General features: G+C 37.6%; 1 protein-coding gene across 1 annotated transcript in view; it reads right to left on the bottom strand.

Annotated features, from left to right (window-relative positions):
- Positions 1-4,182: 4,182 nt before the first annotated feature.
- Positions 4,183-13,768, bottom strand: part of LOC149256635 (pentatricopeptide repeat-containing protein At1g62350-like) — a 68,293-nt gene continuing 58,707 nt past the window's right edge. The window contains exon 2 of the mRNA XM_089460806.1: positions 4,183-5,738. Within this exon, the coding sequence (XP_089316932.1) occupies positions 5,340-5,738 (399 nt within the window). The 3' untranslated portion in view covers positions 4,183-5,339. The remainder of the gene's footprint in view (positions 5,739-13,768) is intronic.

Raw genomic sequence — 13,768 nt, 5'->3', positions numbered from 1 at the left:
AAGAAATTTCAATTTAATAAAATTTGGAAAATATTTTATTTATGTAATTAAGTTAAAAACCATATATATATATATATATATATAACCTTCTAAACAAGAGGTTATATGATGAATTAAAAGTTTTAGATTAGCTAGTCACTAGAGAAACCCGACCATATCCAAAAATGTACCCATATAAGAAAGGCAAAAAACAAAAAGCTAACCATAGATACAAAATTCAAAATACATATATTGATAGTCGAGCCTTCAAGGACATGAGAGAAAGACAAATAAACTAAAAACTAATAAACTGAAAACATGATTATATTTAATAGACTAAGAGGAAGGCTCTGACTCTGATGTTGCAGCGTGGATTGACTCCTTGTTGCTACCCAGTGAGCAACCAATAGTAGGGGGATGCCAAAATACTTGTCGATACACTCCAATCAGTGCTCTAGGTCTATCTTATGTCAATGTAAGTGTTCCATGGAGAGGAGGTGGTCCTCTTTGTTCTCGTGTGGGTCCAGTAAGACTTTTCCGAGTAGAAACTTCATGTGCCAATAAAGGTCCACTATGTACATATATTGATTATATTGTCCACGTGTGTGACCTATATCAAGCAACCCAATAAGCCAATTATGCCAATACCTTTGCGTTCGAAAGGAAAAACTACTAGTTGACTCCTTCCCTTTTGGCACGTAAGAGTTCTTCCTTAATAGGAGGCGGGGTGAGTTTCTAAAAACATGACATCGAGTCTTCGGGTCTAAGTTATGTCTATGTATTGCCTCGATTGTTGCACTCTTGATAGTCCACTGCCCCCTGATAGACACAAGCTCTCTAACGAGGCATGGTGCCAACAAGAGGAGGAGAGTTGGGCCAAAGAGCGAGGGGGGTATCAAAGAAGAAATGGTGGTGCGCAAGGGTTGAGATATCTATAAGAAAGCGTAGCCAAAAAAGTGTTTAGGACAAAAGGAAGCGAATAAACAAGGGCTAGACTAACCAATGATTTGTCAAGAAATGATGGGTCCAAAGAGGAGCACCGCAAATATCAAAGGGCCAAGAGAGAGTGAGGTACCAACAAAAATGAAAGGGCACAACGACCGGCAAGTAGAAAATAGAAACAAAGACCTCAACAAAAGCAAGATTCAAGGCAAAATCACCAATAGATTACGGACCAAGAAATAACCAAAGGGTGAAAGAATCAGCTTGCCATAGAGTGAGGTCATCTTGCTATTGATATAGTGTCCCACTGCATCATAATGCCCAAGTTGAGTCTAAGAAACTAGATAAGTCTTTGTCCACAACCCTGCCGAGAGTCAATTTGAATTTGCAAAGGGAACTGGGAGGGGAAAGTGCTAGTACCATGGACCAAAGCTCCTTAACGAGTTGGCATTTCTTTCCTTAAATCTCGCTAGGAACCCTAGAGTGCCAAAGAGTTGCGTACAAGGAGCAAAGGAGTGGGCAACGTCGAGCTGACAAACGAGGATCTGGATCCTTCTATAAGATAAATATGAGTTTCGAATATCTCAGATTAGCTATTTGAAATGCCCAAGCCTTGTCAGAGAGCCTTTTGACCAAGGTTGCCTTCGGGTTTGGAGCATTGAATTGCCAAGACCTCAACATTAAATCCCATTATTAATGGAAGCAATTTTCAACCAATCGCACAAGGTGAGCAGGTCAGGTGATCAAGGGTAGAGATTATTTGCCAGAGCATATGGATTTGACAAAGGTATCAAGATCCGAGGTGGTGGTGGATTTGAAGAGAGCCAAAACAACAAATGAAAGGTGTCATCAATGTCGTAATATCACTGCATGTTTAAACAATCAAGGAAGCATGCTACCATGTCCCCTGATCACATGGCCAAGGGGGACAACGGCTGACCACATCCTACTTGCACCCTCTCGTGTGCAAAACACCCCACCCACAGTGATTTAATATTATTATTTAATATATATATATATATATATATAATTTAAACATATAAAAATAATCATATAATATCGTCTAAATAACAAATAGAATCCACACTCATCTAAATTACTAATTACTTTTATCTACCTCGTTTACAATTTAATTTTTATATAGAAAAAAACAAATAATACATTTTAAAACACACCTTTAAATGATTTGATTTTATAATTAGGCATTGTAACTATTTTAAAAATTAAAATAAATAAATAAATGTAAAATACAAAATAAAAGAAACCGAGTTTCAAAATTTTAAGGGGAATAGTTTACTATGCAATCCATTTGGTAGATAAACTAGTTATTTTCCAATAAATTTGTATTAACTTATTATAGATATATTGATTTTTATAGATTTTTCTATTCATATTAAAATATATAAATTTGATATCCCTAATAAGGGTGCTTTTCAAGACTAATGAGATTAGGGGACAAGTCAGCCACCACACAGCAAAAAACTCATTAAATACCAAGCGTGGTGTGGTTGGCCCCATGCATGCTTAAGTATGCTATTAATAATGGTATTGGAAATTTGATATCCCTAATAAGGGTGCTTTTCAAGACTAATGAGATTAGGGGACAAGTCAACCACCACACAGCAAAGAACTCATTAAATACCAAGCGTGGTGTGGTTGGCCCCATGCATGCTTAAGTATGCTATCAATAATGGTATTGGGTTAATATCGTTTCTGAGGAAGAGGTGCCTTTAGGCCGATGCACTTGCTTGCATAAATGGAGAGAAAGGGAAAGGCCAAGTCCCCCGCTGTAGAAGCCCTGGTTGGGGAAAAATTGGAGTACCAAGACATTTATCAACACCCAATTACTACTATTTCTAGACATCCTTGCCGAGTTTCTAGGAGGGAATTTGGAGGGAGGAATTATTATCTTTGTTCTGTATCGCATTGGTTGGGCGGTAGAGACCGAGTTGGAAAGTGAGCTCTTGGATACTGGACAAAGATAGTACGAGGTGGTTGTATCTATGGCGTAGACCACAACTCCTTGGGCATCCCTCATCTCCTCAGTGCTTCTAATTGAATAGTATCCCTTTAGGTCGTGCGCTCGATGTCTGGAATTGTCTTCTAGCTCTGGGTAACTTGCAACCTTTTACAACTCTATGTCATTTATCTTTGGGTTTTCTATCTGAGCCCTGGTGCAGGTTTGGGGTGATTATTGCTTGGTCTCTGGTTATATTACTTTTATTTCAATTGTACTTTTGAGTCTAGCACTCCCCCCTTGTTGCGAGCCTTTTGTTTTGTATCCTTCCACTCACTTCATTTGGTGTTATTTTATTTTTTTTGGTCTCTCTCCTGGCCTCGTGGCTCACCTTGACTCGCTCGTCTATTCGACCCCTTACCCTGCATCTGGCTAGGACTAGCCAGCTCAATCATTCTCAAGTCTTTGTCAAGTTTTATCCCTGTGCAACTCATTGGTATTGCCTACTCTTGTTGGATATGAAACAACAAAGAATTCATTGTAGACAAGGTAAGGTTGATCGTAGTCCCCAGGGTCGTAACCGAGCCCAATATCAGGCTCAAGAGGGTACTACAAACTATCACTCAATCGCCCCCCTAGAAACTAGGAATGAAATTAGCCAATTGGAATCCATTGCAGCCATAGAGAGACAAGCTTTTTTTGACACCGAAATCCTAGAGGGTATTTCCACTTGGATTCCTAACCCTGGTCAATTAGGGGAAGAAGGGAGCAATACTTTCATGCGTTATCTCCATATTGGCAGATGATGACCTTGTTGGGCAGGGTTCTGAAGGATAAACAAGAAGAAAGATATAATATCTTTGCCAGTCTGAAAGATGTCAAACAAGTCCAAAGGAAACATAGGGTATGTTTAGAAAGAATGGATACGCAGTTGGCCCATATCGAGTGCCATCTTCATTGTGATCCTGCTCCTCCAATGCCAAATACCCAACACTAGTTACCTCTGAATCCTTATTTTCAGCTTGTTAGCTTTCAATTTTTCCTTTTACAACACTATAGTGGATACTTTAATCATGTTAGAACTGTTAAAACTATTAAGAGTTTGGGACAAGCTACTCAATTGGTAGGTGATAAAAAATATCATATATATATATATATTAATTTAAAAATAGAATAAATTTAATTATTAATTTTTTTCATGTATTTATAAATTTAGGTGAAATTTTATCATTATTCGAGTTTGAGGAACACCTACAATTACATCAAAATATAATAAAGCACATCAAATTATAACAAAGCAGGTATAAGCAGCTGCTAATTTCACTTGTTTATTTATTTACTTATGCAAACATGAGAAAAATGTCTATGAATGTCATCGGGTTCAATATGCACTCCCATATAACAGTGTATAACATAGACATCTACCATTGTTTCTCCACTTACTTTGAATTCCCTTTTTCCATCGTTGTTAGCTTTAAACATTTCTGAACAAGAGATCTGAGTGGAGCCATGTACTGGATGCAATCATTGTTGATCTCCAATCTAATCCCGAAGGATCTCAATTGCCAGAAAACTAGAAAATCTACGTTGAAATTATTTTACCTTATATTCATGTTGTCACTGTATAGAACAGTCCAGGTCTGTGCTAACAAATATGGTTGATTCAGAGGAATCAAAATTTGCGGATCATGCATACTGGATCACATGTTATATGCCGCAATTTCAAACACTGGAAACCTCATTCAACCGGGGACATGCCCTGCTGAATGATAAGTTCATGATGGAACAAGACGACATCGGCACAGTTGAGGGGTAATCATTTTTGCAATTTGCCAAGCATTTGTACTTATCCTGCATAAATAGAATGTTTAGATTTGATGAGTTGATTATTATGTGCAATGAAGACCTGCTTGAAAGCATCTGATAAATCTATATCTCTTGGCTAATCTTGGCAATTCTGATGACCCTGTTGAAGTAAGATGAGAGCTCTTTACTGCAGATCAATTCCTCTGTTTGAAACTGGCTAGCCTTGGCCGAGATATATCTGAAATTGGCAGCTAAAGATAGTTTGTTGCTGAATTCCATATTAAGATCATTTGGACGTGATCTGGAACCATTTTCAAACCTAGAGGTTAAGGTGAGGGTCAAAAAGTATATTCTAAATAGAGATAGAATTTCCTCCCAAGATAAATCATTTTCTGTTTCAAGATGCATGTTTTAGAGGGCTATAGTGGCACACAATTTCTCACAATCATCCATCATCCCCGTTGCTTCTGTATACAACCAATCTTACATGTTAAAAACCGTCCATACTCCCATGCTATAATTGTAGGATCAATTAGTTTATCTATTTCCCTTTTCTCTGGAGGATGCAATACCTGCCCACATGGAGACTGCCTTGTTGAGTTCAATGATCCTCCCAAGAAGGAAAGAGATGGAACGTAATAGAAGATTCAGGAGTTTAAGTTGTTCCAGTATCCTGTGTACCATCTGTTAAAAACCCCATATAACCATCCAAAAATTGTTTATATTCTTTACTTACAGCAACTGAAAGATCAAGCTCCCCGAGACTTTGAAGACCATTAATTAAAACTTTAAATGTGTATTCATCTATCTTACATCCTAATTGCTTCATTAGATCATAGGTCTCCATGGCATTTTGAGGCAGGCCCACTCGTAGAAAGGTAGTAAGAAGGTGGGTGAAAGCCTTTGTATCAGGTTGAAAGCCTTCTTTCTCCAATTCAGCAAAAAGTGGCTTGATTTCTTCAATTTGGTTATTTCTTTTCAGCGTTGTTATCATAGAAGCGTAAAGGGACAAATCTGGTTTGTACCACACTTCCTTGCGCACAACATCAAATACCTGAAGCAAGGGGAAGAAAAGAAAAGATTAGCAGTTACCTTGAAATTTGAATTACACACACACAGGGATGTATATGGGTATGAATGTAATATTTATTTTGTGTGTTTTAACCTTGTACAGTTAATTGCTGCAAACAGATTCTTAATAAAAAAGAAAAGATGCAATGCACAAACGCACACATTAACATAGAGATTTTTTTGAAAACCAAACTGGGAAAACCAAAAAGATTTTTCAGTATATTTCTTCTTTACAGTATTACAATATAATGTAGTCTAACTAATAAACGTTTTGTCCCTTTTCTGGGCATTGTATCTGCTCAACTTTGCCTAAAATCCCATGGAGAATTTTTAGAATCGTAAGTTTGGGTTGTAAGTTTGGGTTGTGCAATCTACAGAATCTGAGTGCCCTAAGGGTTATTCAGGCACTGAATCCATTTATGCATTCAAAACCACATTTTAAACAAGAAATCACCATCTCGCTCAAAATTGTATCAAAAGGCCAAAATGCCTATTAATTATTGTGCCTTACAATACAATATGCATATCCCACTGCATCTATAAATTGCTAATCCATTTACCCTAGTTTATAATACAACCATAGTTAGTCGAAATTACAAAACCATGGGTTAAACCACCATGTACACAAAACCACTTAAATCGAAAATCGTGTGCTGAAAAGTTAAAAACCACCAAAATGGACACAATAAACCACCCATTAATTTTTTTGGGGGCGCTACTTGCAACCGCCCTCCCCCCGAACAAGGGGGGTTGCTGCCCCCCTTGTGATTCCCCCATTGTGCCCGATGCAACATATGCTCTGTGGAGGTAATTGTGCAAAGAATATAACATATAACCAACATTCTCCCACGTGTTTTCTTTACATACAGGGGGTCACAAGAGTACATGATCAACAATCCAAGGGAATATTATCTATTATTTCTCTACACCAATAGAAATTCTTAATGCTCAAATTTTTTTTTAATGTGTCTACAACATTCTTCAAAGTGTCGACTTTTACTAGTAGCACCTTCTTGTCTTCAATCATATCTCTCACAAAATGATATTGAACATAAATATGCTTTGTCTTAAAATGATAAGCTAGGTTCTTTGCTAGGAAAATTGTGTTTTGACTATCACAATCTACCTTTACAACTTGTACTTGTTACGACAAAATTTAGCAACCTGGTGCTAGGTTGCATTAGAACCCTAGCAATGACGGGATCCACCATCACCATCAGCTCAATAGTGAATTCCCCTGATGTTTTTTGGGCAGATGTTAGCCCCACAAGGGAGGCTTCCCCAACAAGCTTTAGAGGTTAGATGACTAGGGGGTAGTAAGCCAAATGGCTCTCTAAGGAGCTTGTTAATTAACACCCAAGAATAATCCTCGGTAATGTATGGCTCTGGGTCAAAGGACAATAGCTTGAGTGGCAACTAGCGGGTTTAATTCCCCCTCCACCTGGGTTCTATTCTTCGGAGTCATGTTAACCTGTGCAGAAAAAATTTGTACAAGTTGAACATTTGTGTTGAGAAAAAATCCTATAGACCCAAAAGGGCAAGAATCTTTGAATATCTTGAAATTGAGGTGAATAGTGGCAATCGATGTGATTTGATCCTAAGTCTTGCCCAAATTAATCCTTTGAAGTTACCAATTCACCAATCATTGTTAAAAAAAATAATGTATGGCTCCTAGTGAAATGAAGTAGAGAGGTCAAAGAACTAATGGCTCAAGATAGGCCTTGGAGATGCTCAAATAGATTTCCAAACATATGCTACTTCGAAATTTGAATTTAATTATTTACAAAAAGTATAAAACGATGGAGAATGGAGGATCAATGCCTTAACTCATTTATGAATTCTTGGGCATATGCAATCAAGGAAAGAGTAAGTCAATTGTTGAAGACCCTTGGATGGAGTGGGAAAGAGAGAAAGGTAACTTCTTGTTCCAACCCTAGCAAACTTCCAAACCATGAGATTTAAGGTCAATGAATGTTGAAGATAGTTTCCTTAATGGATACTTGAAAACAAATTTTGCATATGGAGGAATCATACTTCATAAAAAAAATATAGCATTTATCAAGAAGGCCCAATCTAACAGTTTTACTCACAATAAAATAACATTACTCATCCAACCATCACTTCTCCAATCCAAAGAAAGTTCATCCATATAAAATATATCTTCGCCAAGACAATTCACTTCACTTGAAATATCCACAAGCCAAAATTTAGGAGGAATAATTGTAGAAATTTCAGATTGTTATGGGATTTCTCCCCCAAAACTCCATGAAAAAATGAGAGGAAGTGCACCTCAAGTGTTCAATTTTCCTCTAAATAAAATAAATTTCTAAGCTAAAATCTCATAAATTCACCAAAGGAGGGGCAAAAGGCCTTCTCTACAAATTAATTAATCTAAATTAATATTTAATGGGGTTTCTAATGCCACATGTACAAAATTTAGGGGCTCAACCCTTAAAAGCTTACCCTTCACAAATGAAGGGCAAAAAGAGGGTGTTGGTGCAGTTTCCAGCCTCCAAAGCAATGTTGCACGAAGCGGGGACGAAACGGGCACGTTTTTTCGAAGCAGGGACGCGCAAGCGTCATTTTCCAAAAATCTAGGAAGCGAAGCGTCTCGGAAGCGTCTACAATATATATATATATAGATAATATTTTTTTACATTTATATTAAAAAAACCATCCAAAATACCAAATTAGTTGTAGAAGACATGAAAACATGCATATTTTTACATAAATCAAGATAGATATGGCATCCATTGTACATCAATGATTAATTATTCCAGCATCAACCATCTACAATCTAGATTCCTCTTCTCTTGTCTAGTGTTTGCCTCTACTTCAATTCTATCGAGATTTCAGTCAACATTGCCTAATTTTGATCAAACAGCTTAATCCAAGCCTTATAATATGGTAGAGAAAGCTTAACATGCCTGATCAATGATTTTGGCTTGAGTGAAGGGTACATAATTGCTAAAGCCATGACAAAGGAGTTCAACAATCAATAACACCAACACTGGGGTACATATAGGGCTTGTTGCTCTTGATTAAATGCCAATCACATGCCCTCATACATGATATAATCCAATGAAACGCCACAAACCCATTGATCCTGACCACTATTAAATCTGCTGAATTTTGAATGGGATATGAAATTCTATTTTCTCCATATGAAGTTTGATGAGGTTGGAACCACTATCAAACATTCTGGGGCATTTCATGGTAATGTTAAAGATTTAAGTAAAAGGATGGAAATGAAAGATAAATGAGAATGTCACTTTTACTTTAAGAATTTAACATTACCATTAGGGAGCATCTAGGAAGTGTCTAAGGAGCATCAAGGGGCACCTTGGGAGTATTTGAAAAGTATAGTTCCTCACAGAACAGTTCGGAATTTCCAAAAACAAAAAAGCCCCGCAAAACTGTCCACCTTCTCTCGGATCTTCTCGCGATCCACGGTGGATACACATCCTAACCTCCACAGATCCGCACCCGATCCTTTCCAGATCCGCGGATCGGGAAATAGGAACTGCGGATCGGGCAGTAGGAGCCGCAGATCGAGCCCCCACGAATCCAATTTTGCAGGAACCGCTAAAAAAGGAGGAACCGCAGATCCAATTTTTTGATCCGCAATTCCACCGAAGGATCAGTGGTGGATCCGTACGGGGTGTGGATCTGCCTTTGGATCCTTGGGGGGGAATAGTTCCTTTAACACTGCTCCAAAGGCCCTTCAACAACAAAACTTCTTTCATATGTCATCCACCAACCCTAAGCAACCTCTAATGTGGGCATGCAAGCCCCCAAGTGGGCACAAGGGCCTTCCAATTCATACTTTAGCTCCAATAATCTTCAATTAGCTTTCTAGTCCTTGCTAAGAAACCCTCAAAGCAAGAATGCAAACCCCAAACTTCCACCATTAGCCCTTTAAAAACCTCCAAAATCCTTCTCTAGGGGGACGAGTGGGCTCCAAAAAATAATATTTCGCCTTCAAAGCTTCCAAATGAGGGATGGAAACTCTTATTGAATTCCTCCCATGATGGGCATAGGGTTGCTCCCATAACCATATCAACAACAAAGGCCGGCCCTAATTCCAACTTCATTTAAATTATAAAACATTTAAACTCAAAACAACAGACAAAGCAACCTTAATTGTATAGTCCAACGCATATGCATATGTATACATTTACAAAGTTTGATTTACTCTTCTAAGGCCAATGTGTCTCTCTGTAACCCATTGGTCACTCTACTCAAGAACTAGGCCACACCCCCTGATACTGGAGATGAGTAGTTCAAAAGTATGCCCTTGCTTTTTATGAAAGAAAACAAGCCTGCCTTGGAAATTCGCTGCCATGCTACAAGAGGAGGCCGACCTTAGTTTCATAAGTTATCAGTATCTATTCTAGAACCCTGTAATTTCAGTCTACTGCTTAGGCTGAGTGTCCTCGGTCTAATAGTACCTCTGATTTGCTGATAGCACTGCAACTGCTAGTCGAAGCCTGTATGTATATTCTGTATTTTTCATTGAAGATATCCAAGTTGTGCGACCACTGCTTACAGGGAACCAACATTTGTACAAAGGGTGCAATGGGCCAATTCTCAATTTAACCTTCCTATACATGGCTCCACAAACCATTTTACTACACAACCTTCTACCTACATCATTTTGTTTCTTTGGTATGTTTATTCTGCTTCAAATTTGCCCAAAGTACATTATAATACTGCATACTATGCATGTACAAACATCACCAAAGTCTTTGTAATATTAGGGTACTACCTTTATAATTAAATTATGTGTCATCTACTCATCTTTCTTGTTCAATTGAGTTTGCGGGAGTCTTATTTTGGTTGTGTGAGGTTGTATTTGCAAATATCTATGATTGGAATAATGATCACATGGTCGGTTGCCACTATAGGCATCTTAGTGAAGCTGTTGCAGATCAATCACTTCAGAGCTCCAAAATATCATTATTGGCATGCAAGTTTAATCCTTTGCTCCTGGAAGACCATTGTTGGCATTCCATCTTGGGTGATGGCTAACGATGGGGGTAGATCTTAGGTGAGGTTTTTGTCCTGTTGTTGTTCTGTATTTTTGAGGTTGAGGGAGTAAACACATAAGACGACATCAAAACCACTTTGGAAGCTGGGATCTAGCCCTGACAACTTCAGAAAGGGATCTCTCTGTAAAATTTAGCTATGTTTTATGTGAATTTTAGACTAGTTATGACTGTACTGATTGTTTTCTATTGGATGCCTAGTTGATTAAATTGTTATAATTCCATTGGGCTATGGAGTCTATAGATTAACTGGATCTGTGTCAAACTTTGAAGGAGTTTCACAAGGCAAGTTAGGTTGCACTAGTTGGATCTTTCAGAATTATAAACGGATTATGAAACATAAGAAATGTAAGATTCAAAACAAACTAAGGAGAAATGAAGGATTCCTTAATTTGACTTCAGCAGAAAACATATAAATTACTAACAGCCAGAATAGGGTGTTTTGTTATGTGATTAAGCTTTTTAGAAATGACAGAGAAAAGAAACAATGATTAAACACATGAACGGGAAAAAAACATCATCAATTCGTACACCACATGAATACTGTGAAGAATGTCCTTGTATTATTGATGCTTCCAGCAACTTGAAAAATTACAATTTGCATAGGAAATTATATTCAATAATCAACACGTAATACTTCAAACAATGAAGTATTTATAGAAATAATTACAAAATGATTTACAAAATCGTTGTCTCAACTGACAGTGTATTATTGGCATTATCCTAAAAAATAAAATTGATCTTTTGGAGAATCATAGGCAAGGTGGATAGCTGCATGAAGAGGTGGCTCTGTTTTGAAGGATTCGGTTGCTGAATCAGCCTATAACTATGTTGTGTTGGCTGATATTCTTACTGCATTCGAGTTGCTTTTTAATCCAATAAATCACATAGTTTCTCCCACCTTTTTTCATCTAGAATGGTTAACTTGATTACCCTTTGGTAAATCTCATCAACCTCAGTATACTTTGCAAATGTTGGCTTTACTGTGAAGATATGTTTTACCTCATGCTGGATAAAAAAGTCATTTCCCATTGTCTCTAAGAATGCTCTAGCTATCATGCTGCCTTTTATACCACTGAATATTGCTTTTGGTCACTTCCTTCATCTTCATAACATAATCTTCTTGAGTAATCAGTTTGTCATTAATCACATATATGTTGGGAAATCCCTTCTGAATTAATGTTTCAATCCTATTGACGAATTTGTTCACTCCCAACTCCAGTGTTTCACTTTTCTCTTCTAATTGAGTAATGAGATTTCTCTTAGTTAAAACCTTCTTGACTTCCAAGATGGTGGCAATCCTGTCACTAATTCCTAACTCTTCAAGTTCATACTTATTCTTTGAATTCAGGAATTTGATGATGTTGGAAGCTTTTGTAGGCATGTCTCCCAACTTTTCCCTTACTTCAACAATGGTTTCAGTGGCCTTTTGTATCAGTTCTTTCTGTTCAAAAATGATTTGGATGCATGGCCAAATCTCATTCATGGAGTCCAAAATACCCATCCAAATGGTTTCCTTGGCTTGGGCCAAGGTTTGACCAATTGATGTATCCTTCTCCACCCTCTATAACCTCTCTAGCAACCTTTGTGACTTCTGTACTTCAACCAAATGAGAAGCTTCAATTCTAGCTTTCTATTCTTGCAGAGCTTTGAGCTGCCCATGCAACTTATTAATTTCTTCTAACTGGATTGACATATTTTCCAGTGTCTTTGTCACCTGTTCAACACTTGTAGTTTGAGTTGAAGAAGTTGTTGCAGTTGTTGTTCCTGTAGTTGGGATTTGAGTGATGGGTATAGCATCCAAGGGGACTATGGCTACCCTTTGACTCTGTTCTTTCTCTTTGATCATTTTCTCCATTTCTATCTCCATCTGTTTGATCTGAACATTCTGCTCTATGATTAACTTCATCATGTTAGCCTTCCGCGTCTCATTTTCTTCAATATCTTTAGTCAAGGTATCGTCTATGGCTGGCAATTTCAACTGCTTTCTCAATGCTGCAATGTCAGCATTTTTCTTCTTGATGATTTCCTCTACAGAATTTATATCTTTAGGATCATATCCTATCTTGACTACTAAATCTTCCAAGGATTTGATCCTATTGTCCTTTGCTAAAGAAGATAACTTTTCCATTTTTAACTGGGACTAAATGTTTGCATATGAAACCTGCAGCTTTGACAATGACATGGCATTATTAGTTAAGGTAGAGGAAATCATCTCACCAGTGTGCTTATGCATCTCCATTTGATCAATGGGATAAATATCTTTGGTGCTAAATTCAAATGTTGTTCTCCTATAATCTGCTGGTGTCTTAGGATGTGGAATTTGGGCCTCAAGGAAGACCATCTGCATCTTTCTTTGCTCTGTATCAAAAACTGATAATAATATGCTTTGTGAACTAGAAGTTTGCTTCCAAAACTGAGTGTAGGTGTTGTTCTTAAGAATTTCATTCTCAAGTTTGATCTCCTGGTACCTGTCAATTTTTTTTCCTTTTCTCCTTGGACATCCTGCAAAGCTAGCTCTGTTTCTTTTTGACCATGTGATATTGAAGGTCCAGTAGGAGATGTAACAAACTTGCTGCTTGTAGATGGTGTTTCTCCAATTATGATGGCAACTTGACCTTCTACCTCCTTTTCTATACCTATCCTAGGAGTCCTCTTAGCTCTTTTCCTGTAACTGATTCTGAAATCCTTGGCCTCACTACTTGTTGTTGACGACGATCCCTCCTCTCTCTCTCTTTTACTTATTTTCTCTTGAGGAGTGGGAGTCTGTAAATTTGAAGTAGAAAACAATTGCTCTTCAGCTTCTTGTAATGTATTCTTTGCCCATTCTGACTAGTTCACATATTTCTCTATCTTAGGCCTTGGGGTATGGATATATGGAGTAGTTTTGTTTTCTACTCTCAGCTTAGAAATGATACCCCAAGGGTCATAAGACCATGTGAAACTCAAGTTAAATTTCATTTCT

The sequence above is a fragment of the Pinus tabuliformis genome, chromosome 7 (assembly GCF_031772625.1).
Source record: "Pinus tabuliformis cultivar Carrire ecotype Pingquan chromosome 7, CPIR1, whole genome shotgun sequence".
Lineage (NCBI taxonomy): Eukaryota > Viridiplantae > Streptophyta > Pinopsida > Pinales > Pinaceae > Pinus > Pinus tabuliformis.
This window is presented reverse-complemented; position numbering and strand designations above follow the sequence as displayed.